This window comes from Chiloscyllium plagiosum, unplaced genomic scaffold (assembly GCF_037043375.1).
Source record: "Chiloscyllium plagiosum isolate Xiang-an unplaced genomic scaffold, Cpla_swu_hap1 HiC_scaffold_43, whole genome shotgun sequence".
Taxonomy (NCBI): Eukaryota; Metazoa; Chordata; class Chondrichthyes; order Orectolobiformes; family Hemiscylliidae; genus Chiloscyllium; species Chiloscyllium plagiosum.
Window position 1 is genome coordinate 10,010,137 of NW_028270181.1, and position 25,000 is coordinate 10,035,136.

The 25,000-nt window shown below is 50.4% G+C and overlaps 1 protein-coding gene across 3 annotated transcripts in view; it reads left to right on the forward strand.

Moving 5' to 3' along the window:
• zswim8 (zinc finger, SWIM-type containing 8) overlaps positions 1 to 25,000 on the forward strand; it is a 192,035-nt gene that overhangs the window by 138,648 nt on the left and 28,387 nt on the right. For all 3 annotated transcript variants that reach the window (XM_087982387.1, XM_043679075.2, XM_087982386.1), the window contains exons 14-18: positions 554 to 737; positions 5,466 to 5,564; positions 8,899 to 9,023; positions 12,509 to 12,746; positions 20,799 to 20,951. In XM_087982387.1, the coding sequence (XP_087838513.1) occupies positions 554 to 737; positions 5,466 to 5,564; positions 8,899 to 9,023; positions 12,509 to 12,746; positions 20,799 to 20,951 (799 nt within the window). The remainder of the gene's footprint in view (positions 1 to 553; positions 738 to 5,465; positions 5,565 to 8,898; positions 9,024 to 12,508; positions 12,747 to 20,798; positions 20,952 to 25,000) is intronic.

Here is a 25,000-nt window from a genome sequence, read left to right on the forward strand (position 1 = left end):
TTTCTTGAGCCAGAGGGTGGTTAATCTGTGGAACTCATTGGCAATGCTAACTTGCCCCATAGTGACCAGGGATGTGCAGGCTGTGTGGAGTAGCCATGGGAAATGCAGGGTTACAGGGATAGGGTGAGGGGGGATGGGGAGGTGGGATGCTCTTCAGAGGGTTGGTACAGACTTGATGGGCTGAATGGCCTCTTTCTGCGCTGTAGGGATTCCGTGATGATTAACTCAGCCTTGAAGAATCCCATTGGAGAGGAGAACCCCGTTTTCTCGATGTCGGTTTTGTGCAGAGTTGAAATCCTATCTTGCAGCAGTATACTTCATGTTACAAAGTTCCATGTGTTTTCTACCAGCCACGATGGATTTCTTGGCCGGTTTGATTGGTGTCACATTCCTTTCCATCCAGGAGCTATGTTTGTGATGTTCCTGTGCAGTCTGTACTCTTAAGGTACCTGAGCAGTTTGTGAGATGTCTGCCATTATCACCGCTCTGTGGTCAAGGAACAATGCTGTACGGATGTGGTTCGATATCCTCAAAGTATCCCGATGTTTTCCAGGTGAAGCTTGCCTACCAGGAATCCGAGATTGTGGGGCTGTTGAAGAAGATCCCATTGGGTGTGAATGAGATGAACACAATCCGGGAGAGGGCGGAGCAGCTGAGAGAAGGCAGTTTCTGTGATTACAGGCCGGTTCTGCCACTCATGCTGGCCAGCTTCATCTTTGATGTCCTGTGTACTCCAGGTAAAGTGCTGCTGGTTTTCTGTGGTTGCAAGGTACCTGCAGCTCATGGACAAGCCAATTATGCCCCCTCCTCCTTCGGTGTCTGTCCCACCCCCCCCTCTCTGTCCCACCCCCGCCCCCCCCTCTCTGTCCCCCCCCCCCCTCTCTGTCCCCCCCCCCCCTCTCTGTCCCCCCCCCCCTCTCTGTCCCACACCCCCTCTCTGTCCCCCCCACTCTCTGACCCCCCCCGTCCCCCCCCTCTGTCCCCCCCCCGTCTGTCTCCCCCCCCCCCCCGTCTGTCTCCCCCCCGTCTGTCCCCCCCTCTCTCTGTCTGTCCCCCCCGCCCTCTGTCTGTCCTCCCCCCCCCCACCCCCGTCTGTCCCCCCCTTCTCTCTCTGTCCCCCCTTCTCTCTCTCTCTGTCCCCCCTTCCCCCTCTCTGTCCCCCCCCTCTCTGTCCCCCCCCTCTCTGTCCCCCCCCTCTCTGTCCCCCCCCTCTCTGTCCCCCCCCCTCTCTGTCCCCCCCCCTCTCTGTCCCCCCCCTCTCTGTCCCCCCCCCTCTCTGTCCCCCCCCTCTCTGTCCCCCCCCCTCTCTGTCCCCCCCCCTCTCTGTCCCCCCCCCTCTCTGTCCCCCCCTCTCTGTCCCCCCCTCTCTGTCCCCCCCCTCTCTGTCCCCCCCCCTCTCTGTCCCCCCCCTCTCTGTCCCCCCCCCTCTGTCCCCCCCCCCCTCTGTCCCCCCCCCCTCTGTCCCCCCCCCCTGTCCCCCCCCCCTCTGTCCCCCCCCCTCTGTCCCCCCCCCTCTGTCCCCCCCCCTCTGTCCCCCCCCCTCTGTCCCCCCCCCCTCTCCCCCCCCCTCTTCCCCCCCCCCCCCTCTTCCCCCCCCCTCTCTTCCCCCCCCCTCTCTTCCCCCCCCTCTCTGTCCCCCCCCCTCTCTGTCCCCCCCCTCTCTGTCCCCCCCCTCTCTGTCCCCCCCCTCTCTGTCCCCCCCCTCTCTGTCCCCCCCCTCTCTGTCTCCCCCCCTCTCTGTCTCCCCCCCTCTCTGTCCCCCCCCTCTCTGTCTCCCCCCTCTCTGTCTCCCCCCCTCTCTGTCCCCCCCCCTCTCTGTCCCCCCCCCTCTCTGTCCCCCCCCCCCTCTCTGTCCCCCCCCTCTCTGTCCCCCCCCCTCTCTGCCCCCCCCCTCTCTGCCCCCCCCCTCTCTGCCCCCCCCTCTCTGCCCCCCCCCTCTGCCCCCCCCCCTCTGCCCCCCCCCCTCTGTCCCCCCCCTCTCTGTCCCCCCCCTCTCTGTCCCCCCCCTCTCTGTCCCCCCCCTCTCTGTCCCCCCCCTCTCTGTCCCCCCCCTCTCTGTCCCCCCCCTCTCTGTCCCCCCCCTCTCTGTCCCCCCCCCCTCTCTGTCCCCCCCCCTCTCTGTCCCCCCCCCCTCTCTGTCCCCCCCCCCTCTGTCCCCCCCCCTCTCTGTCCCCCCCCCTCTGTCCCCTCCCCTCTGTCCCCTCCCCTCTGTCCCCTCCCCTCTGTCCCCTCCCCTCTGTCCCCCCCCCCCTGTCCCCCCCCCTCTGTGTCCCCCCCCCTCTGTGTCCCCCCCCCTCTGTGTCCCCCCCCTCTGTGTCCCCCCCCTCTGTGTCCCCCCCCTCTGTGTCCCCCCCCTCTGTGTCCCCCCCCTCTGTGTCCCCCCCCTCTGTGTCCCCCCCCTCTGTGTCGTCCCCCCCCTCTGTGTCCCCCCCCCTCTGTGTCCCCCCCCCCTCTGTGTCCCCCCCCCCCTCTGTGTCCCCCCCCCCCTGTGTCCCCCCCCCCTCTGTGTCCCCCCCCCCTCTGTGCCCCCCCCCCCTCTGTGTCCCCCCCCCTCTGTGTCCCCCCCCCCCTCTGTGTCCCCCCCCCCCTCTGTGTCCTCCCCCCCCCTCTGTGTGTCCCCCCCCTCTGTGTCCCCCCCCCTCTGTGTCCCCCCCCCTCTGTGTCCCCCCCCCTCTGTGTCCCCCCCCCCTCTGTGTCCCCCCCCCTCTGTGTCCCCCCCCCCTCTGTGTCCCCCCCCCCTCTGTGTCGCGCCCCCCTCTGTGTCGCGCCCCCCTCTGTGTCGCGCCCCCCTCTGTGTCGCGCCCCCCTCTGTGTCGCGCCCCCCTCTGTGTCGCGCCCCCCTCTGTGTCGCGCCCCCCTCTGTGTCGCGCCCCCCTCTGTGTCGCGCCCCCCTCTGTGTCGCGCCCCCCTCTGTGTCGCGCCCCCCTCTGTGTCGCGCCCCCCTCTGTGTCGCGCCCCCCTCTGTGTCGCGCCCCCCTCTGTGTCGCGCCCCCCTCTGTGTCGCGCCCCCCTCTGTGTCGCGCCCCCCTCTGTGTCGCGCCCCCCTCTGTGTCGCGCCCCCCTCTGTGTCGCGCCCCCCTCTGTGTCGCGCCCCCCTCTGTGTCGCGCCCCCCCTCTGTGTCGCGCCCCCCTCTGTGTCGCGCCCCCCTCTGTGTCGCGCCCCCCTCTGTGTCGCGCCCCCCTCTGTGTCGCGCCCCCCTCTGTGTCGCGCCCCCCTCTGTGTCGCCCCCCTCTGTGTCGCCCCCCTCTGTGTCGCCCCCCTCTGTGTCGCCCCCCCTCTGTGTCGCCCCCCTCTGTGTCGCCCCCCTCTGTGTCGCCCCCCTCTGCCCCCCACCCTCTGCCCCCCCCCCTCTGCTCCCCCCTCCCCCCCCTGTCCCTCCCCCCCGTCCCCCCCCGTCCCCCCCCGTCCCCCCGTCCCCGTCCCCGTCCCCCCGTCCCCGTCCCCCCGTCCCCGTCCCCCCGTCCCCGTCCCCCCGTCCCCGTCCCCCCGTCCCCGTCCCCCCGTCCCCGTCCCCCCGTCTCCCCCCCCCCCGTCTCCCCCCCATCTGTTTCCCCCCCCTCTGTTCCCCCCCCTCTGTCTCCCCCCCCCTCTGTCTCCCCCCCCCTCTGTCTCCCCCCCCTCTGTCTCCCCCCCCTCTGTCTCCCCCCCCTCTGTCTCCCCCCCCTCTGTCTCCCCCCCCCTCTGTCTCCCCCCCCCCGCTCTGTCTCCCCCCCCCCCGCTCCCCCCCCCCTGTCTCCCCCCCCGCTCTGTCCCCCCCCGCTCTGTCCCCCCCCGCTCTGTCCCCCCCCGCTCTGTCCCCCCCCGCTCTGTCCCCCCCCCGCTCTGTCCCCCCCCCGCTCTGTCCCCCCCCGCTCTGTCCCCCCCCGCTCTGTCCCCCCCCCGCTCTGTCCCCCCCCGCTCTGTCCCCCCCCTGCTCTGCCCCCCCCTGCTCTGCCCCCCCCGCCCCCCCCCCGCTCTGTCCCCCCCCCGCTCTGTCCCCCCCCCCTCTCTGTCCTCCCCCCCCCCTCTCTGTCCTCCCCCCCCCTCTCTGTCCTCCCCCCCCCCTCTCTGTCCTCCCCCCCCCCTCTCTGTCCTCCCCCCCCCCCCTCTCTGTCCTCCCCCCCCCTCTCTGTCCTCCCCCCCCTCTCTCTGTCCTCCCCCCCCTCTCTGTCCTCCCCCCCCCCCCTCTGTCCTCCCCCCCCCCTCTGTCCTCCCCCCCCCTCTCTGTCCTCCCCCCCCCTCTCTGTCCTCCCCCCCCCCCCCCCTGTCCTCCCCCCCCTCTCTGTCCTCCCCCCCCCCTCTCTGTCCTCCCCCCTCCCCCCCTCTCTCTGTCCTCTCCCCCCCTCTCTCTGTCCTCTCCCCCCCTCTCTCTGTCCTCTCCCCCCCTCTCTCTGTCCTCTCCCCCCCTCTCTCTGTCCTCTCCCTCCTCTCTCTGTCCTCTCCCCCCCTCTCTCTGTCCTCTCCCCCCCTCTCTCTGTCCTCTCCCCCCCTCTCTCTGTCCTCCCCCCCCCTCTCTGTTCCCCCCCCTCTCTCTGTTCCCCCCCCCCTCTCTGTCCTCCCCCCCCCCCCCCCCTGTCCTTCCCCCCCCTCTCTCTGTCCTCCCCCCCCCCCTCGCTGTCCCCTCTCCCTTCTCTCTCTGTCCCCCCCCTTCTCTCTCTGTCCCCCCCTTTCTCTCTCTGTCCCCTCTCCCTTCTCTCTCTATTCTCCCCCTTCTCTCTCTGACTCCCCCCCCGACTCCCCCTTTCTCTCTGACCTCCCCCCCCGACACTCCCTCTCTGCCCCTCCCCCGTTTTTTTTCTCTCTCTAAATCTGTCTATCCTTCTCTGTCTCTCTGTCCCCCCTGTCCCCCCATCTCTGTCCATCTGTTTCTCTCTCTCTCTCTTCTCTCTCTGTCCCCCTCTCCTCCACACCTCTGTCTCCCCTCTCACTCTCTCTCTGTCCTCCACCCCGTCTATCCTTCCCCCTGCCATGTCTCTCTATCCTCCTCTTCATTCCCCCCCCCCCAACTTCTGTTTGTCTCTATCTCTCCTCTCCTCTCCCCCCCCCCCCCCCCCCCCCCAGCTCTCCTGTTCTGTTTTATTGCCGTACGAACGAAACCGCATTGACTACATGAATCTCATTTGCTGCCGGTAAGTTGGGTGGTGACACTGCATGACATTGGGGAATGTGGTGATTAAGCCTGGCTCTGAATAGTTAAGAACGCAGGGGCTGGGGGTGGACTGGCAGTGATCTGTTTGCTGACCATTTGATAGTTGTTTGGATTTAATCCCAAAGGAGATGTGAACCAAGATGGCGGACTGGGGAGGAGGCGAGTGAGGAGAGACAGTGTTGTCATGACTGAAATAAAATATGACCCAAAACTGACGAGAAATAAATAATCCATCACCCTCTGTGACTCATCTGTTCTCTCAAGTGGGCTTTGGTAACTGGAGCGGACTGGGGGATAAGGTGGCCTAAGGCAAGTTTCTGACTCTCTCTCTTTCAGTCGTTTCACCAACTGGTTCAAGACCCCCAAGCCGTAATCGGAATAACGAGATGCCTGGTGATGAGGAGCTTGGATTTGAGGCAGCTGTGGCTGCGTTGGGTAGGTCAACGTTTGTTTCCGCTGTTAACACAGCGACACTAAATTGTAACCAAAGCGAAATACTGTGGCTGCTGGAAATGTTGAACAAGCAGAGAGAGAACCCTAGAGAAACTCAGCGGGCCTAGCAGCATCTGTGCAGAGACAGAATCGGAGTTAATGTTGCAAGTCCATTATGACCCTTCCTCATATCTGGATTCAAAATGTTGACAGCCAATTGTGTTTATATAGAGCCTTTGTAGTAAGATACTCTTCAAGGCACTTTGAATCGTAGTATTAGAATCCCTACAGTGTGGAAGCAAGCCATTTGGCCCATCAAGACTACACTAACCCTCCAAAGAGCATCCCACCCAAACTCACCCTGTCCCTACCCCATAGCCCTGCATTTCCCATGGCTAATCCACCTAACCTACACGTAGAGTCCTAGAGCACGGAAACAGACCCTTGGGTCCAACCAGTCCATGCTGACCATAATCCCAAACTAAACCGGTTCCACCTGCCTGCTCTGGCCCATTTTCCCTCTGAACCTTATCCTATTCATGTATCCACACAAATGACTTTTAAACGTTGTAATTGGACCTGCATCCACCACTTCCTCAAAGTTCATTCCACATGCAAGCCACCCTCTGTATAAAACATTTGCCCCTCATGTCTTTTTTTTTAAATCTCTCTTCTCTCATCTTAAAAATGTGCCCCCGGTCATGAAATCCCCCAATCCTAGGGCAAAGGCAGATACCATTAACTCTATCTATACCCCTCATTATTTTATAAACTTCCATCAAGTCGCCTCTCAACATCTTATGCTTCAGAGAAACAAGTCCCAGCCTATCCAGCCTTTCTTTATAACTCAAACCTTCCACACCCGGCAACATCCTGGTAAATCTCTTCTGAAGCCTCTCCAGCCTGATTATACCCTTCCCATCATTGGGCAGCCCGAACTGGACGCAGTATTCCAGAAGAGGGCTCACCAATATCCTGTACAACCTCAACATCACTTCCCAGCTCCTATACTCAAAGGGCTGAGCCATGAATGCAAGTGTGCCAAATGCCTTTTTAACCACATTGTCTATATGTGACGCAAACTTCAAAGGTTTATGTACCCTGTTGTACAACACTACCCAATACCCTACCATTTATTGTATAAGGCCTACCCGTGTTTGCTGTACAAAAATACAATGCCTCACATTTATCCGTCTACCATTTTTCAGCCCATTTGATCAAAGCTCCCCCTGTAATCTTACAAAAAATCTTGGAGGAAACCGATGCAGATATGAGGAGACTGGGCAAACTCCACACAGTCAGTCAGCCGAGGGTGGAATTGAACCTGGGTACCTGATGCTGTGAGGCAGCAGTGCTAACCACTGAGCTGCCATGCCGTCCACTTCACAGGAAATTTGTCAATTGAAATATGAGCAACATGGGGAAATGTTAGGTGGAATGACCAAACTCTTGATGGAAAAAGGTACACTTGAAGCAATCTTCTAGGAGGAACGTGAGGTTGAGAGCCAGAGAGAGGTTCCTGAACTTTATGCCCCATCAGCTAAAGGCACAGCGAGCAATAATATACTCAACACAAAGAGCTGTGGATGCTGGCAACCGGCAACAGAAAGGGGACAAACAAGCAGGTCAGGCAGGATCTGTTCTGACGGAGGATCACTGGATTCGAAACATCAATTGTGTTTCTCCTTCTGTAGATGCTGCCAGACCTGCTGAGTTTCTCCAGCGATGGCTGTTTTTGTGCCCAGCTCATAATGATGAACTGATGAAAATCAGCGATGCCTGAAGAGGTCAGAGTTAGAGCAGTGTCGCTGTCCAGCAGGTTACAGAGATACAGACTGAGGAATTAGGAACAGGAGGAGGCCTTTCAGCCCCTCGAGTCTGTTCTGCTACCATTCAGTAAGATCATTGGATGATCAGCGACATTTGGACCATATCCCTTCAATGTTTTGTTGAGCAAAGGTATTATCTATCTCAGGCTTAAACCGAACAACTGAGCCAGCATCCACTGCTGTTTTTGAGAGTTCTAAACCTTTCCCACCCTTTGTGAAAACGAGGACGAAAAATGTTTAAATTGGTGGCTTATTAAGAAGCAGGTGTAGGATAGTGAACACAAAGCTAGTGGATGATTAGGAATTTATTTACGCTGCTCAGTTATAATTCAAAATCCATTTTAAAAAACATTGAACAACGTAATTCCAATCTCATTGGTCACCGACTAACCATTACCAGATAACGATATTGCAATTTTTTTTGGTTTTGTTTATGGCTTGAAACAATTAGTTTTAGATGAAATGTATTCGAATATAACTAAAGTTTCCAGACATATGAAATTGAACATTTTGTAACTTTTAAAATATCTTACATGGGATGTGGGTGTCCCAGGCTGGGCAGCATTTATTGCCTGTCCCTAGTTGTCCTTGAGAAGGTGGTGTGGTACTGGAAAAGCACAGCTGGTCAGGCAGCATCAGGAAGGGCTTATGCCCGAAACGTCGATTCCCCTGCTCCTCGAATGCTGCCTGGCCTGCTGTGCTTTTCCAGCACCACATCTCCAGCATCTGCGGTCCTCACCTCCTTCTTGAGAAGGTGGTGGTGAGCTGCCTTCTTGAACCGCGACGAGGAGATGCTGGTGTTGGACTAGGGTGGACAAAGTTTGAAAATCACACAACACCAGGTTATAGTCCAACAGGTTTATTTGGAAACACTAGCTTTGGAAGGAGCAGCATTCCAAAAGCTAGTGCTTCCAAATAAATCTGTTGGACTATAACCTGGTGGTGTGTAATTTTTAACATCTTGAACTGCTGCAGTCTAAGCGCTGTAGGCAGATCCGCAATGCCGTGAGGGAGAATGTTCCAGGATTCTGACGCAGCGACAGTAAAGGAACAGCGATCTATTTCCAAGCTGGACTGGTGAGTGGAGTTTGCAGATGGTGTTCCCGTGCAACCACGACAAAGAATTCTTCCAAGGTAGTCGCAGATGTGGACGGTGCTGTCGAACCTGCCTTGGTGCCTTGTGACAGTACTATCTTGCAGCTGGTCCACACTGCTGCCATTGTGCATTGGTGAATATGGGAGTGAATGTTTAAAGTGGTGAGTAGGGTGCCTGTTTAACAGGATATAGTGTCCTGGACAGTGTTGAGTTTCTGCCGCAGTTAGAGCGGCGCTCATCCAGGCAAGTGAGGGAGCATCCCGTCTCTCACTTTTTATAGATGGTGGGTCAGGGCTGGGGAGGGAGCGGCTGTGAGCTTAAAGTAACAAGGTACTATTATTGTCCCCGAAAACCTCAGCCTTCCTGCAGGTAGATCTCACAGTTTTCTCTATTTCTGCCTGTCTTTCCCCAGGAATGAAAACCACGGTCAGTGAGGCAGAGCATCCGCTGTTATGTGAAGGTACCAGGAGAGAGAAAGGAGACCTTGCACTTGCCCTGATGATTACGTACAAAGATGACCAAGCTAAGCTTAAAAAAGTACGCACAGTGGCGAGATCTGTATTGGTGCTGGTTTGTGGGTGGGAGCTCTCCCGCGAGATATTGTTAGAACAATTCGAGGCATAGAAAGCGATAAATCAGTCCGTTGGATACCTGCTGGTTCTGTCTACGTGCCCTTGCTCAATCCTTTCACGTTCCCTTCCTTCGAGTGCCTATCCAATTGCCTTTTGAAATCATCAATATGCTCCATTTCCACGACCCTTGTTGGCAGTGAGTTTGTTACAACGCACTGCGTTAATAAAGCGTCTTCCTCACATCTCCCATTTTCCCAAAATCTAAAGTCTGTGTCCTCTTGTCCATGAACCGTCATGCATATGGGAACCATTTCAACTTGTGGACCTTATCTCAACCTCTTCTTGTCTCTCTCACATTTATCAAAAGTTCCTTCATCTCCTTTGCTCCATGGAGGACAAACACCAGGATCTCCAACCTAACCGCAGTCACATTGGTGGCTCACTGGGAGAATTCTCACCTGCGGGAGGCCTGGGTTCCATTCCCTGCCAATTCCCAGCAGGCCTTTCTTTCAAAGGGCTCTTGTGGTAGTGTCCCCACGTTTTGAACCAGAAGCAAAGTCAGAAATTGCTGTAAAAACTCAGCAGGTCTTGGCAGCATCTGTGGAGAGAAAGCAGAGTTAATGTTTTGGGTCCGGTTCTGAAGAAGAATCTAATCCTAATCCTAACCCTTCCTCAGAACTGGGTCACCGGACCCAAAATTTTAACTCTGCTTTCTCTCCGCAGATGCTGCCAAGACCTGCTGAGTTTTTACAGCATCAGCAGCTCTTTGGGTTCTTTTGAGGTAGGCGGTCTGGGGGAGGGGGGGTTCAAGTCCCATCTGCTCCAGGGGTATGTAATAACCTGTCTGAACAGGTTGTTGAGAAAATACAGCAAACTTTGTTTCAACCAGCAACTTATAAACTGGCGCTCTTGATAAACTGGGAAAAATTATATACCTCAAATACAGCAAAGTTTACTGTATTATTCTGTCCAATTATTATGGTTTTAAAATTTGTTTACTTCAATGTAAACATACTTGTGTTGAATTGAATGACCACACGAAATATCAACAGTTAATTCAATTTTGAGTCACCGTCTCCTCAAATACCAAGAACCATTGCGCTGTCCGAGTGTAGGGAAATCTCGATTATCCGAACAAGATGAGCGGGCACTATTTCGTTCGGATAATTGATTATTCGGTTAATCGATTAAATGCCTTTCCTCTGGGGCTCGGAGCTTTTTAAAGTCTGCTCCCCGTTCAGGAGACTGCAACAACTCACAGTGCATGAGACGCCAACCTCGTCCCACGCCCCCAACCCCGTCCAACATCGCCCCAAACCCCATCCAACACCGCCCCCTTCTGGGGCAGCCGAACTGGACACCAACAATAAGACTGCTGCAGCTGCTTTTGTGGGGCCAGTCTCCAAATCGCGCGTGCACACACGCACACAGCCACAGCCACAGCCATAGCCCCATACACACACACAACTTTTTACTGAAACTTTTTGACAGGTTCCACCTTTGCCCTGTACAGGACAATGTTGGAGAGATTATCTGGGCTCGAGGGGGTTGGGGTTTAGGGTACACCCCTGTGTAGAACTCCAGGGAAAGTGTGGGGAGAGAGAGAGGGCAGGCAGTCAGACATTTGGAGACAGTGCCTGTTTAATCACTGTAAACAAAAGACACGAACACTGTTGGAAACACGTCTTTGGTGTAATGTTTCCATCGGGACCTCGAGATCTCCTTCGGATAATCCGATATTCGGATAATTGGTATTCGGATAATCGAGGTTCCTCTGTAGTTAGTTGTGGGTGCGAGTGAGAAGGCTCTCTGTTGGTAAGTTTTATTTAAGGTAAAGTTACATTATTATTTAAATGATCTATGCTGTAAATAAAGTGTTAACAGTGAGGTGTGTACCCCTGCATTATGTTTCTATTCTTTAGTGTCAGTTTTTACGTTTATTATCTGGAACATAATTGCCACACTCTTGGTCCATAGGCTCTGGATAATAAAACAAGTTATTGTAGTGTTTTTTCTAGCTAAAATAAAATGCCCGTCCCTTAGGAGAGGTTGGCATGTAGGCAATAATTTTACCAAGTTATCGAGTGTTATACAATGTAAATAAAAAAGATATTAAACAAGGTTCTTTGTCAATGGAATACTTCCCTGAGGGACTCCTTGTCAACTTTGATTTCAACCTTGTCACAAACCCCCACCCCCGAGTTAAAACTCTGTCCCATTTGCTAAGTATCAGTTGTAGTTGCTCTGAGCTGTGTACAGATCAAGTTCAGTTGCTGACGCTGAAATTTGAGCTGTTAGCATGTGCCAAATGGCTGGTGAGAATTTTACCCTGTAGTATTACACAGAGCATGACTCTCTCAATGAGATTTTCCATTTATGTTTGAGCAGAATTCTTTGAAGGTGTCAGTAATCTGTGCTTGTGGAATCCAGGAGAAAGCGAGGACTGCAAATGCTGGAGATCAGAGACGAGACTGTGGCGCTGAAAAAGCGCAGCAGGTCAAGCAGCATCTGAGGAGCAGGAGAGTCGATGTTTTGGGCAAGACCCTTCATCAGGATTCCTTATGCCTGAGATGTTGGTTCTCCTGCTCCTCAGATGCTGCCTGACCTGCTCAGATGCTTTTCCAATACCACACACTCGACTCTTGCAGAATCTAGGTGTCTGGCAAAAAACGAAAGTCACAGGGATCCTAGGTGAGAGAAGATGAGTACTGTTACTCAGTGAGTTATTGTAATTGAGGTTAGACAGTGTGAAAGGGCAGTGGAACCCAGTTCAGTCATATGCTCTGTCGTCTTGTCCACTGATATACTAACTGCATATCAGCGTTGTCAGCTCCATTTCAAATCTTCTCGGAGGCCTTGTGCTGTACCAAAAAGATTTGAAACACCTCCAAAAAGATTTGCCATTGCAAAAGGCCAAAATGTGTTGTCTCTAGGAAGGCCATGTCGCTATCCCTCAGCAGAATGTGGACTGAGTGTGACTTTCAAGACAGGAAGAATGCCTTATTGAAACACAGGTTTCTGAGGGGTTTGACAGGCTAGATATGGAGACATTGTTTACCAAGTGGGCGAGGGACCAGACGGCAGTGTCTCAGAAAAAGATTGCACATTTAAGACCAAGGTGGGGAGGAATTTCTTCGTTAAGGGTGGTAACTCTGTGGAATGTCTTTGTTTTTCCACTGCAGAGGACTGTCAAAGCTGGCTCATGAATTATATTCGAGGCTGATATAGACTTTTAATCAGGAAGGGAATCGGGTTATGGAGAGTGGCAGGAAATTGGTGTTAAGGGTGATCAGGTCAGCCGTGGTCTCGTTGGATGGTGGAGCAGGCCTGATGGGCTGAATCGCCTCCGTCAGCTCATATGTTTAATGGTCTTAGGGAGCCATTATCTCGGCTGTAGGCCCAGGTATTTGCAGGGGTCTTTATTTTTCAAACAGAGTGATCTCGTTCTAGATTCTGGACAAGTTGCTGGACAGAGAGAGCCAAACGCACAAACCTCAAACCCTGAGCTCCTTCTACTCCTCCAGTAAGCCGATGGCTACCGGTCAGAAATCTCCATCGAAGCACGCATCGCAGACAACTTCGAATGTCCATCAGATAACGAGTGCATCATCAACGCCTCAGCAAGCTAGTGTGACAGCTCCGGTGCAGAACCCTCCTGCGGAGAACTTTCCAGAAGGGTCCACGCAAGGTATGATTTCCCTTTTTTTATTTCGTCCTCTGTTGCTTCCCTTCCTCCCACAAATTATTCCGTTAATAAACTGTCATAACTCTTTAAATAACTGTTGGCGCTGGAAATTGAACACCAAGTGCTGGAGAAACTCAGCAGGTCTGTGGAGAGAGAAATAACATTTTGAGCTCTGTATGAGTTGTCTTCAGATCTTCAGTTCTGAGGAAGAGTTGTGCAGGGGTTGAATTGTTAGCTCCGTACAGATCCTGTAGCAGCTGCTGGGTTTCCCCAGCATTCTCCATCTTTACGTCCTATTTTTAAAATAAGTATTCTGAGCTCCGTTTCAGAATGTGCTTCACAGATTCACAGACATGTAGCAGAGCAGCAGAAGGCCTTTCGGCCCATTGCGCCCTCCCCGACTCCACATATAAGCATCATTAGCTAGTGCCAATCTCCTGCTTTCCCACCATATCCCTGTAAACCAATTTAATCCAAATAATCATCCAGTTCCCCTGAGTACTTGTGTTGAGTTTGCATCTACCGTCCCTCCACTCAAGGCATTCCATGGGCAGAAGTGGGTACTCCAGATGCTGGAGATTGGAGTCCAGATTAGAGTGGTGCTGGAAAAGCGCAGCATGTCAGGCAGCATTCGAGGAGCAGGAAAATCGACGTTTCGGGCAAAAGCCCTTCATCAGGAATGATTCTCCTTCCTGATGAAGGGTTCCTGCCAGATGTGTTGATTTTCCTGCTCCTCGAATGCTGCCTGACATGCTGCGCTTTTCTAGCACCACTCTAATCTTGACTGTAATGCATTCCACACCCACTCACCCCCACTTCAACTTGAAAGCACAACCTCCCTGTTTGATGGTGCCTGTAACATGACTTCAGGGCGAAGGGTCTGGGCTGCACTTTAGGCACGGCTTTGCTCTGAGCTCAGAGTCAAGCCTGTATAATAAGAGGTCATGGACGCGGTGGGGACTGAAATGGTAGAACATTGGGTTCACTCAGATGCCAGTGTCCCTCTCAACTTCACTTTTAGCTATTTCAATACAGTTCATGAAGTGCGCATAATTTCCTACCTCCATTCCTATTTCTAGTATTTTTATTCATTTATGCAATTAACATGGGTTGCATACCACCTTAAAGTCACACCAGGGTATTTATTATTGTACATTTGAGGGGCTATGAGAAATAGCTGGTGGGAGTGAGTTGATAAAGCACTGGAAAAGGCAATGCTATTTGAATGGTCACTTGAGTTAGCATTGAGAGTATAGGAGACTATGGGGAGGGGTTTTGAAATATACAAGTTGACACGGAGTTGGAATTCTGAAGGTCATGAGGGACAGGCATGGGGATATGGATAAGATCTTTTGAACTCACCTGTCAGAAGGTTACTGAATGCCATAGCATAGAACACACTCATCTGAGAGACTCTTAACCTTGAGTCATAGTAAAACTGACCAGACCTGATGAAAACAGCCAGACACTCGAGAGCGAATGTTACAATACGAGGCCAGCTTGTCCATGTTATTGTAACAGCAGGCACTTTGGCGTTGAAGTGGTAACTCTCAGTGGCTTTTAAGTAGCTGCTAGTCAATTTCAGAGGAGCGATGGCAAGAAGTGGTAGCGTTTGGGGTATAAACAGGAAATACTAGAAATTCATAAAAGCACAATACTGTGGAGGGTGGAAATCTGAAATAAAGGTAGGAAGTGTGAGAGAAACTCAGCAGGTTTGGAGGCATCTGGGTAAAGAGAGGGGCAGAGTTAACATTCTGAAAACAATGCCTCGTATATGGAGGTGAATTTAACTTCAAAACATTGCTGTAGAGCAGTGTGGGATATCCCACTGCTGTTAAATGTGCTATATTAATGCGGGTTGTTGTTATACAGGGCTGGCAGCACATGAATGGCTTAGGTTTGCAAAATATCTGTTCAGCTTGGCAACAGTCCATTCCTCTCCAGAACATGTGATGGGGACCAGTCTTAGAGAGAAGGAACAGCTTGAATGATTTTGATAACCTTTATCAAATCTCCTCCCTGCTGTTTTATCTCTGAAGAAAACAGGCAACTTGTTCAAGTTGTCAAAGTTTCTCAACCCTGGCACCATTCTCGTTTAACCTGTCTATATCCCTCTGCAGACTTTGTGTTGCCATCGCCAATTGCGTTTCCACCTATATCTGTGTCATATATAGTATATGTAGTACTTTAACTTTCCTCATCCAAGTCTTCAGTACTGGGAAAGAGGAAGGTAGCGTAGCAAATTGTGTTGGATAAAAATTGCAGCAGCTGGTTGGGCTGCTCTTCGGTACAGACTCAATGGGCTGACTGGCCTCTTTCCACCCTGTAGGGATGCTATGGTTAGCACTGCAAAGACCTTCCCTTTTAGAAAGTGGTCATGCCACCTTGCATCCCCTAGCGATGAACCAGCCGCTTTGCTGTTCAGGCACTGAGTGCATTATCGGATCCATCCCCTCATTATAGTCACTGCTGGAGCTTGTACTGTCCTTGCGCATCACAAACCAAAGCGCATTCTATGGGACTTTATTGGATTGGATTGTATGATACCCATCAAGTAGTGAGAAACTGCCCCGTTCCATCAATGCCGACACTGGCATTATAATAAACTTTTCATTTCTTGCAAGGAAGTCCCAGTTCTTAACTGGAGACAATCCCACGGCAATATGCTACTGGAACTAAAGATTTTGTTACACCATAATTATAACTTAAACATCTAGTCAGAGAATTGTACTTTACTGCAAAACTAAACCGGTGTTTTGGCTGCAGCAATTGTATGTAACTACTTCCCCATTGGGAGTTGGGGTGCTAGAGGGAAGGCAGCCAGGATTCAGCTCCTGTACATGCAGGGCAGAGCATGTGGAGCCTTCTGTAGCAGTGAGAGCTTAAGATGGTGCAAGCTGCCATCAGACTGCGAGGGGTCTGTATTCAGTGGTTTGCGCCAACAGTCTGCTTTAGGAAGACTTAGATTTTCCACATTGTGCTGGTCCCTCAGAAATACTGCACAGCCAGTCCCAGTCAATAACAAGGACATGTCACAGACCCAGCGGTGGAATGTCTTGTTCAGCCTCTGGAGATTGCTGTCAGGGCGAGCCCCTTGGAAGGACTGAGGGTCTGGTGGAGTGCTGGCAAAGTCTTTCCCCTGGGGTCGGGGAGTCCAGAACTAGAGGGCATAGGTTTAGGATGAGAGGGGAAAGATATAAAAGAGACCTACGGAGCAACTTTTTCACGCAGAGGGTGATACATGTATGGAATGAGCTGCCAGAAGAAGTGGTGGAGGCTGGTACAATTGCAACATTTTAAAAGGTATTTGGATGGGTATATGAGTAGGAAGGGTTTGGAGGGATATGGGCCACGTGCTGGCAGGTGGGACTAGATTGGGTTGGGATATCTGGTCGGCATGGACGGGTTGGACCGAAGGGTCTGTTTCCATGCTGTACATCTCTATGACTCTATACTATGATCTTGGCTTAGGGTATAGTCTTCGAGGAGAAAGTGAGGACTGCAGATGCTGGAGAGTCGGAGTCAAAAAGTGTGGTGCTGGAAAAGCACATCAGATCAGGCAGCATCCGAGGAACAGGAGAGTTAACATTTCGAGTTTATGCTCAAAACGTTGACTCTCCTGCTCCTCGGATTCTGCCTGACCAGCTGTGCTTTTCCAGCGCCACACTTTTCAACTCTGATCTCCAGTGTCCACAGTCCTCACTTTCTCCATATCCTTCCAAACCTTTCCATTCATGAACTTATCTAAATGTCTTTTAAACACGGTAACTGTGCCCACATCCACCATTTCATTCCACACACGAACCACGCTAATGTATAAAAGAAATTTCCCCTCGTGTATCTTCTAAATGTTTCTCCTCTCACTTTAGAAATGTGCACTTTTGTCTTGAAATCCCCCGTCCTAGGGAAAAGACATGTAAAACAAACCGTGACAGAAGTTTCCTAATATTTAGATTGCACTTGCGTGGGGCCTGATAAAACTGACAGGATTGGTAATCTTTATTCAGGAGTGTCTTCTCTCTAGGATTTGTGTACTGAATGTAAATTAATTTGTTCTTTACTTATTGAAATTCTGCTCTGAGTTCTCCTTTAAGGTGTCTCTTTGAGATTGTTGCATTTTCCTTATATAAAAGATTGCTCTCAAATTTCAGGTGAGGGGAAATGGTGAACCTGAAGCAGGTTGATGGGTAGGCACAAGGAAATGAGATACTTGTCTTTATTAGTCGGGGCATTGAGTACAAGAGCAGGAATGTATTAATGGAGCTGTATACCAGGTAGGTTACTGGGACACCCACCGCCCCGTGTTTGAACACTTCCAACTCCCCGTCCCACTCCGTCAAGGACATGCAGGTCCTGGGCCGCCTCCATCGCCAAACCATTACCACCCGACACCTGGAGGAGGAACGCCTCATGTTCTGTCTTGGGACCCTGCAACCACACGGGATAAATGTGGATTTCAATAGCTTCCTCATTTTCCCCTCCCCCCACATTATCCCAGTCCCAAGACTCCAACTTGGTACCGCCCTCCAGATCCGTCCATCACTGCCCCCCTTGACCTATCACTTTCACCCCCACCTTTATCCACCTATCATATTCCCAGCTACTGTCCCCCCCGCCCCATCCCCCTCCATTTATCCCTCAGCCCTGGCCAACAAGCCTCATTCCTGATGTGAAGGGCGAAACGTCAATTTTCCTGCTTCTCGGATGCTGCCTGACCTGCTGTGTTTTTCCAGCGCCACAATCTCGACTCTGATCTCCAGCATCTGCAGTCCTCACTCTCTCCTACTGGATACGGTGGACAGTTCTGGTCACCGCACAATAGGAAGGACGTGATTGCTCGAGAGAAGGTGCAGAGGGGCTTCACCAGGATGTTTCATGGCCTGGAGAGATTCAGTATTGAAGGGAAACCAGACAGGCTGTGGCTGTTTGCTTTAGAGCAGAGAACGCTGGGGGGGGGCACCTGATTGAGGTGTTCAAGGTTCTGAGGGGCATAGATGGGGTGGATAGGGTGAAACTTTCTCCTCAGTGGAGGGGTCAGTAATCAGGGTGCACTGTTTCAAAGTGAGGAACAGGAGATTTAGAGGGGATTTTTGTTGAATCTTTTTCACCCAGTGGGTTGCGAATATCTAAAAGTCACTATTTGAAAGGGGGTAGAGATGATATTTAGATGAATACTTGACAAACCTTGACATACAAGGCTACGGACCCCGTGCTGACAAATTGGAGATGAAGTGATGGATGTTTAATGACCAGCGCACCACCTGGTAAGGCGTAACAATCTCCTTGCTGTTGGTTTCTGTCTTTTGACAGCTCCCTTCAGTGCATCATCTTGAGATTCTAGTTGACCCAGTCATGGCTTCTGGCCCTGTGTTTGGTTTGTCATAAAGACCGTATCTGGTGCTCCCGATGTGGTCTTCTCAACATCGGGGAGACCAAATGTAAACAAAGGGAATGTTTTGCTGAGCTGGGCCTGTAGGGTCTGACCGGACTGCCCAGTCACCGCCCATTTTAATTCCCCTTCCCACTCTCTTTCTGACATGACCATCCTTGGCCTCCTCCATTGCCACAACGAAACAAACCGCAAATTGGAGGAACAACACTTCATCTTCGGCTTGGGCAGCCTACAGCCCAGAAGACTTCAACATTTAAGTTCTTCAAATTCAAATAACTTCCCTTCCCGTCCCCCGACTCCCTTCCCAGCTCCTCCCCGCCCCCCTTCCATTCCTCTCATTGACCCATTTAGCTACCCACCGGATTCAATCCTCACATCAACCAACCAGGTCATACCCTCTACCTGTGTTCATCTAGCCTCACCTCATTACCCTTCCCCCTCCCTACCCGCTTTACCTGCAGCTCCCCTTACACTCAGCCCCAATCCTGAAGAAAGGTTACACCCAAAAGTTTGACTTCTCCACCTCCTGATGCTGCCTGGCTTGCTGTGTTCTTCCAGCCTCTTGCCTGACTACCTTCGATTCCAGCATCTGCAGTTTTTTTTTGTCTCTAATGAAGACTGTCTGCGTCCATCTTCTCCAATGTCCACATCGTGTCTCTGCATGTGTTGTTGCTACCCTCATTCACCTCTTTGTCATCTCTACCCTTGTGTTGCCCTTGGTCAGTTACTTGTATTTTGGTCTCAATGAGCATCTGATTCAAAACTCTGCAGTCTGACTCGAGTGAGCCGTGCTAACTGACCAGCCCTGAGCTTTCTGACCAAACCACACTCACTATAAAAAAAACCCCTGACACGTCACCATAAAGATGATATTTCAAGCCCTGCTTGTCTCCCCTCTGTCTCTGTAGCTGCCAGTCCAAGAATTCTCATTGCCCAGACCCTGGCTCCCTGTGTGTTCCCTTCTCTTTAATTTTTCATGGTTACCAAGCTCTTGACTCTTAAATTCTCTCTGGGGAAGGGCAATAAGTGGCTGACCAGCTGGGGATGCTCACATCCCAGGAACCAATTTTTTAAAAAGTGAAAGTACATATCTTGCACAAGGATGGAGTTCAGGTTTGCTCTCCTTTCCATTCCGAAAAGATCAAACATGCACCACGGGATATATCCGAAATGGGATTTTGTCAACTTCTCTGGAGTAGCTGTGGGAACAGACAAATCTTCCCATTGGTGGGTCTGAGGACCATGCCTGTCCAATAGTTACAGTAGTTTCATCCCCGTATATAGATGGCAGTTTCTTTCTTGAACATAGGTCTGAGCTAAATTAGCATTCAAATCACGGTGTCTTCCGTCAATGGTTTAGATTAGATTAGATTCCCTACAATATGGGAACAGGCCCTTCGTCCCAACAAGTCCACACTGACCCTCCGAAGAGTAAACTATCCAGATCCATTCCCCTACTCTATATTTACCCTGTCCTTATTTTCAAATCCAAAGGCAAAGTCTTGCCCATCACCATCTCTGTGAATTGAAAAGTGTGGCACTGGAAAAGCGCAGCAGGTCAGTCAGCATTCGAGGAGCAGGAAAATCGATGTTTCGGGCATAAGCCCTTCTTCAGGAATCACCATCTCTGTGAAGACTGTCCTTTTGACCTACACCCTGGAATCACACTTTGTTCCATCAAAACTTAATGTGGCTTAAAGTGTGTTGGTCTCTCGTGTTGCTTTTCAGCTCTCCGATGGAATACTTGAATTGAAATGAACTTATTATCACGTGTCCTGAGGCACAGTGAAAAGCTTTGCCTTGCGAGGAATACAGGCAGATCACATCGTTAAATAGCATAGATAAATAAAAATAGGTAAACAGCGGCAAAAACCTAAATACAGGTACAGTCGAATGTTAAGAGTCTGTGAGTCCGTTCAGTATTCGAACAACTGTAAGGTAGAAACTTTTTCAAAATCGGCTGGTGCGTGTGTTCAGGCTTCTGTACCTTCTTCCCGATGGTAGAGGGTGTAGAAAAACATTGCCAGGGTGGGATTGATCTTTGAGAATGCTGGTGGCCTTTCCTTGACAGCGGGCCTGGTAGATGGATTCCATAGATGGGTGGTTGGCCTTTGTGATTGTCCGGGCTTGAATGGTACAGTTGCCACACCAGGTAGTGATACATCCAGACAGAATGCTCTCGATGGCACACCTATAAAATTTGGCAAGGGTATTCGCCATCGTGCCAAATTTCCTTGACACTCTCCACTCATTCCACCTCTGTGTTGTTAATGTGTGGGGTGTTCACTTTAAAGGTGTTTCATTATTTAAAGGTGCAACACCAATATGTGCATATTATATATATGTCTGTGTGTGTATATGTATATGTGGTCTGTGTAGTATGTAAGAGAGAGGTGGGGTTTTGTTCCAGACTAAATCTATCTGAGCAAGGGTGTTGCAAATGCATTCAAAGTGTTACTCTGATTAAAAATTAGTTTAATTTTTTAAAAAAATGATCAAAATTAAGTGTAACGGGTGGATTTTGGATGTTTTGTTTCACACTCTCCGTTCAGCAGGTGTTGCTGCTGGCTTTGTCTGACCTGGCTGAAAGCTATCTTTAGGTCGCTTTGCGATCGCTGCCTGTTTCGTTGACCTGCGTGCGCTTTTTTTGCTTTCACCTGCAGACAATGTTCAGCGCACACCCAGCGAAACTCCGAGCGAGTCGGGCACCTTCAAACAGGAGGGTAAAATCCCGAGTCGATTGACACTTGGCACCAGAGGTGGATACAATGGGAGGTGCTGGGGATCACCAGTCAGGCAGAAGAAGAAACACACAGGTAGGCCGAGTGTGCTGCTGCTGCTGCTCGCTCCCATCCGACTATCTCCTTTCCTTTGTAGTGCTCTCCCAGGAGTTGGAGTTGCCAGTCACTGTAAGGCAGCTTTTCCGAATTCTCAGTCTGGATGTAGGCTTGCTCGCTGAGCTGGAAGGTTCATTTTCAGACGTTTCGTCACCATACTAGGTAACATCTTCAGTGAGCCTCCAGACGAGGCTTCATCCGGAGACACCCTTAAGATGTTACCTAGTGTGGTGACGAAACGTCTGAAAATGAACCTTCCAGCTCAGTGAGCAAACCTACATCCAGAACCTCAATCTGAGCTACAAATCTTCTCAAAACTCGCTAATTCTTAGTCTCGCTGACCACTCTGTAATTTTAACCACACTGGAGTCAGTGCTACGTTTTTAACTCGGTCTCAAGCTAACCTTACAATTTCAGTCACTGGGTGAGTAATGTAGAGAAATGTCAGTGTCGTCCGTAGACTACCTGTGCCTGAGACTTCCCAATGTTCACAGTTTTCAGGAAGGACTGAAAAAGATGAAACTGTGGTGAGGATCTTGCATTCTCAGTGGTGTTTACTAAAAATATTTTAAAAATTTAAATTGCCTGCACCCACTCCCACCTTCTCTTCTCGTTCCGAAAGGAAACATGTTCAAAGTTTCCTCAGAGCAGTGAAATGCCTTCAGTATTTAACACAACTGATTGATCTTTACTTTCAAAGATCACAGCCAAAGGCAGGAATTGTTGGAGCAATCTTGGATCTCAATCCACCTTCGGTTTGACTAAAGATTTACCAGCTTGAGCTCAGGACTTGGAATGCTAACTCATCGTTCATGTCCCCTTTCACTGCCCTATCCATCACCCTAACCAGTCGTAGCCTAATTTCCTGAGTGCGGCCTGGATTTGATCCTGGTTTGTACAGTATTTGGTTTAATTCCTTCCTGAAGTGTGGGAAGTCCGGTTGAAACTCTCTACTGCATTTGAACTGAGTGAATTGCCAGACCATTCCAGGGAAGAGTCAACCACATTGCTATGGGTCTGGTGTCACATGTAGGCCAGGCCAAGCGAGGATGGCAGATTTCCTTCCCTGAAGAATTTTAGTGAACTAGATTTTTTTTTAAGACAGCCGGTGAAATAAAATTGTTACCATAACTGAGTAGTTTTGAAATTTGAACCCATGACCTCTGCATTTGAGCATAATGCAGAGTAGGCCATTCAGCCTATCGAGTGTGCCGTGCTAGTCAATGAGGTCACGGCTGATCTGATAACCCTCGCCATGACCTGGCTCTTCTCTTGAAACAAAAGATTGAAATTGTTGGAAAAGCTCAGCAGGTCTGGCAGCATCTGTGGAGAGAAATCAGAGTTAATGTTTCAGGTCCAGTCACCCAGCTTTTTCACCTTCAGTCTCTTTTCAGAATACAGTACTGGCTTATTTGATTCACATCTGAATTTATGACCCACAACTAAACCAAGATATAAAAGTTTGTATGCATATAATGTTAATGTTGATCTCTCTCTGCGCCTTCTCAGCAGCTATAACATGGTATGCTGCACTCTGTCCTCTTACCCTAATGCACTTGTATAGTACAATCTGCCTAAAGGAGAAAAGGGGGGGGGGGGGGGGAAATGCAGATGCTGGAAATCAGAATCAGAGTCGAAGAGTGTGGAGCTGGAAAAGCACAGCAGGTCAGGCAGCATCCGAGGAGCAGGTGAATCGACGTTTTGAGCATAAGCCCTTCAGGAATCGCTCAAAACGTTGATTCTCCTGCTCCTCGGATGTTGCCTGACTGGCTGTCCTTTTCCAGCTCCACGATCTGCCTGTACAGCACATAAAACAATACAATTCACTGTACCTCAGTACACATGACAGTAATAAATCAAATCCGTGCTAAATGACGTGACTATGTTGTGATATGACGGGGTTTAACTGTGTCACCTAATATTAAGTTTTGTAACAAAATGGCAGCCCCAGCCAAACCCAACTATGGAAGGCTAAATGCTTTTAACATTATTGGATCGTTTTTACAGTGCAGTGGTTTAATTGTAAAACATAATCTACATTCGGTTACATTGTTTTGTTTCAAACAAAAAATGTTTGCTTATTTGGATTTTGATTGATTGGATGAGGAGAAATGCAAACTGCATTTTATTTATTGTCAGTTTGACTCAGCTGTTGTGGTTGTATTGGCTCCATTGGCAGCCATGGTGAAGTGACAAGAGACTGAAATCGCAGAATTGTTACAGCACACAAGGAGGCCATTCAGCCCATCATGTCTGCACTGACTCTCCAACCAGCACTTTAACTTGGTGCCATTCTTGATGGTTTGATCTATTGTTGTCACATGTACTTAACTGCAGTGAAAAGTTTTGTGTTGTGAGCAGTACAAGCAAATAATAGCCTATAAGGACATAAGGATCCTAGGGCTTAGACAGAATGTGACATGCAAGGTTACCGCTGCAAAAGAGATGAACAATGCAAGACCAACATTACTTGAAGTTCTCTAGCCCTTTACCCAAACAGCGAACCCCTTGCTGTGTGGAAAAAAAATGTTTTTCTCCGTGGCATTTGCAAAATCTCTTTAAATGTGTGCCCTTTTGTTCTTGACCCTTTTATGAGTGGGGACAGTTCCTCCCTATCTAGATCTCTCATGGTTTTGAAACCCTCCCATCAGATCTTTTCTTAGCTATTGTCTCTCCAAGGAGAACAGTCCCAGTGCACCTTCATGACGGTACGGTGTCAGCCTTGGGATGGGTTTTGGACATCGCCTCTGCACTCTGTCCAGTGCATCCTTCCGATGATGTGATACCCAGAATGGTACCCAATACTCCAGCTGACTCACAATCTCTTGCTTTGGGAACAAAAGGTGTGGGGTGTTAGCAGGAAATGGCCTACTCCTGCTCCCATGTTTTTGTTTCTATCACTTTTACTTTGATGTTATCTTGGTGGAACATTAGTATTTAATGAATTGAGTGTTTGAATGTTGTAATATATTGTTATAGATCAGACCAAACCCCTCAAAATATTCTGAAGATAGTTTAGGCCGTAATGTTTTTTCTTATTTTAAAGACAAAAGTTCCATATGCAGTCCGATTGGTCAAGCTACCAGATGTAAAGTAAAACACACTTTATTCATCCACTCTATTTAAAATACAACAAAAGAAAGAAGGGAATTGGAATAACTTAACACTGTTGGAGATCTCAACAGAATAATGGATACAATAGCTATTACTGATTAACTGTTCCGATATAGTAAAATCCCATAAACACACACTCGGCAAAAAGCGAACTCATAAAACATATCATCTCACGTGCAACTCCCACGCCCCCGGCTTTTCGCTGTAACTGAGAGAGGGGAAAATATAGCTCCCAGCTCTTCAAGAGCTCAATAGCAGCTGCTGAAAGTTAAACTAAAGATCCTTGTTCAGTGGGAACTAAACTCCACCCATTCAGGCTGCTTCTATTGTTCCAACCATGAAAACAAAAGACCCCAAGCCCTCAAACTGTTTACTGTCGTGGTTCTGGTAGACTGTGCGACACCTCTGCCTTAAAACCTCTCTTCAAAAAAAAAAGGCAAAAATACTTGAAAAGTTTAAAGCCACAACATTGTTACAATATGGGTTATGGTATAATAAATTTGATTACACAGCTTATTCCTTCAAAAGGGATGCATTCTCATAGAATTCCTACAATGTGGATGCAGGCCATTAGGCCAATTGAGTCCATGCTGACCCACCAAAGAGCATCCCACCCAGACCCAGCTCCCTACCCTATCCCAGTAGCCCCATATTACCCACAACTAACCCCTCTAACTTGCATATATCCCTAGACATTAGGGGCAATTTAGCATGGCCAATCACTTAACCTGCACATCTTTGGTCTGTGGGAGGAAACCAGAGCACTCGAAGGAAACCCACACCGACACAGGGAGAAGGTGCAAATTCCATGCAGACAGTTGCCTGAGGGTGGAATCGAATCTGGGGCCCTGGTGCTGTGTGGTGACAGTGCTAACCACTGAGCCACCGTGTCGCATTTGATTGTCCCAAAGTTG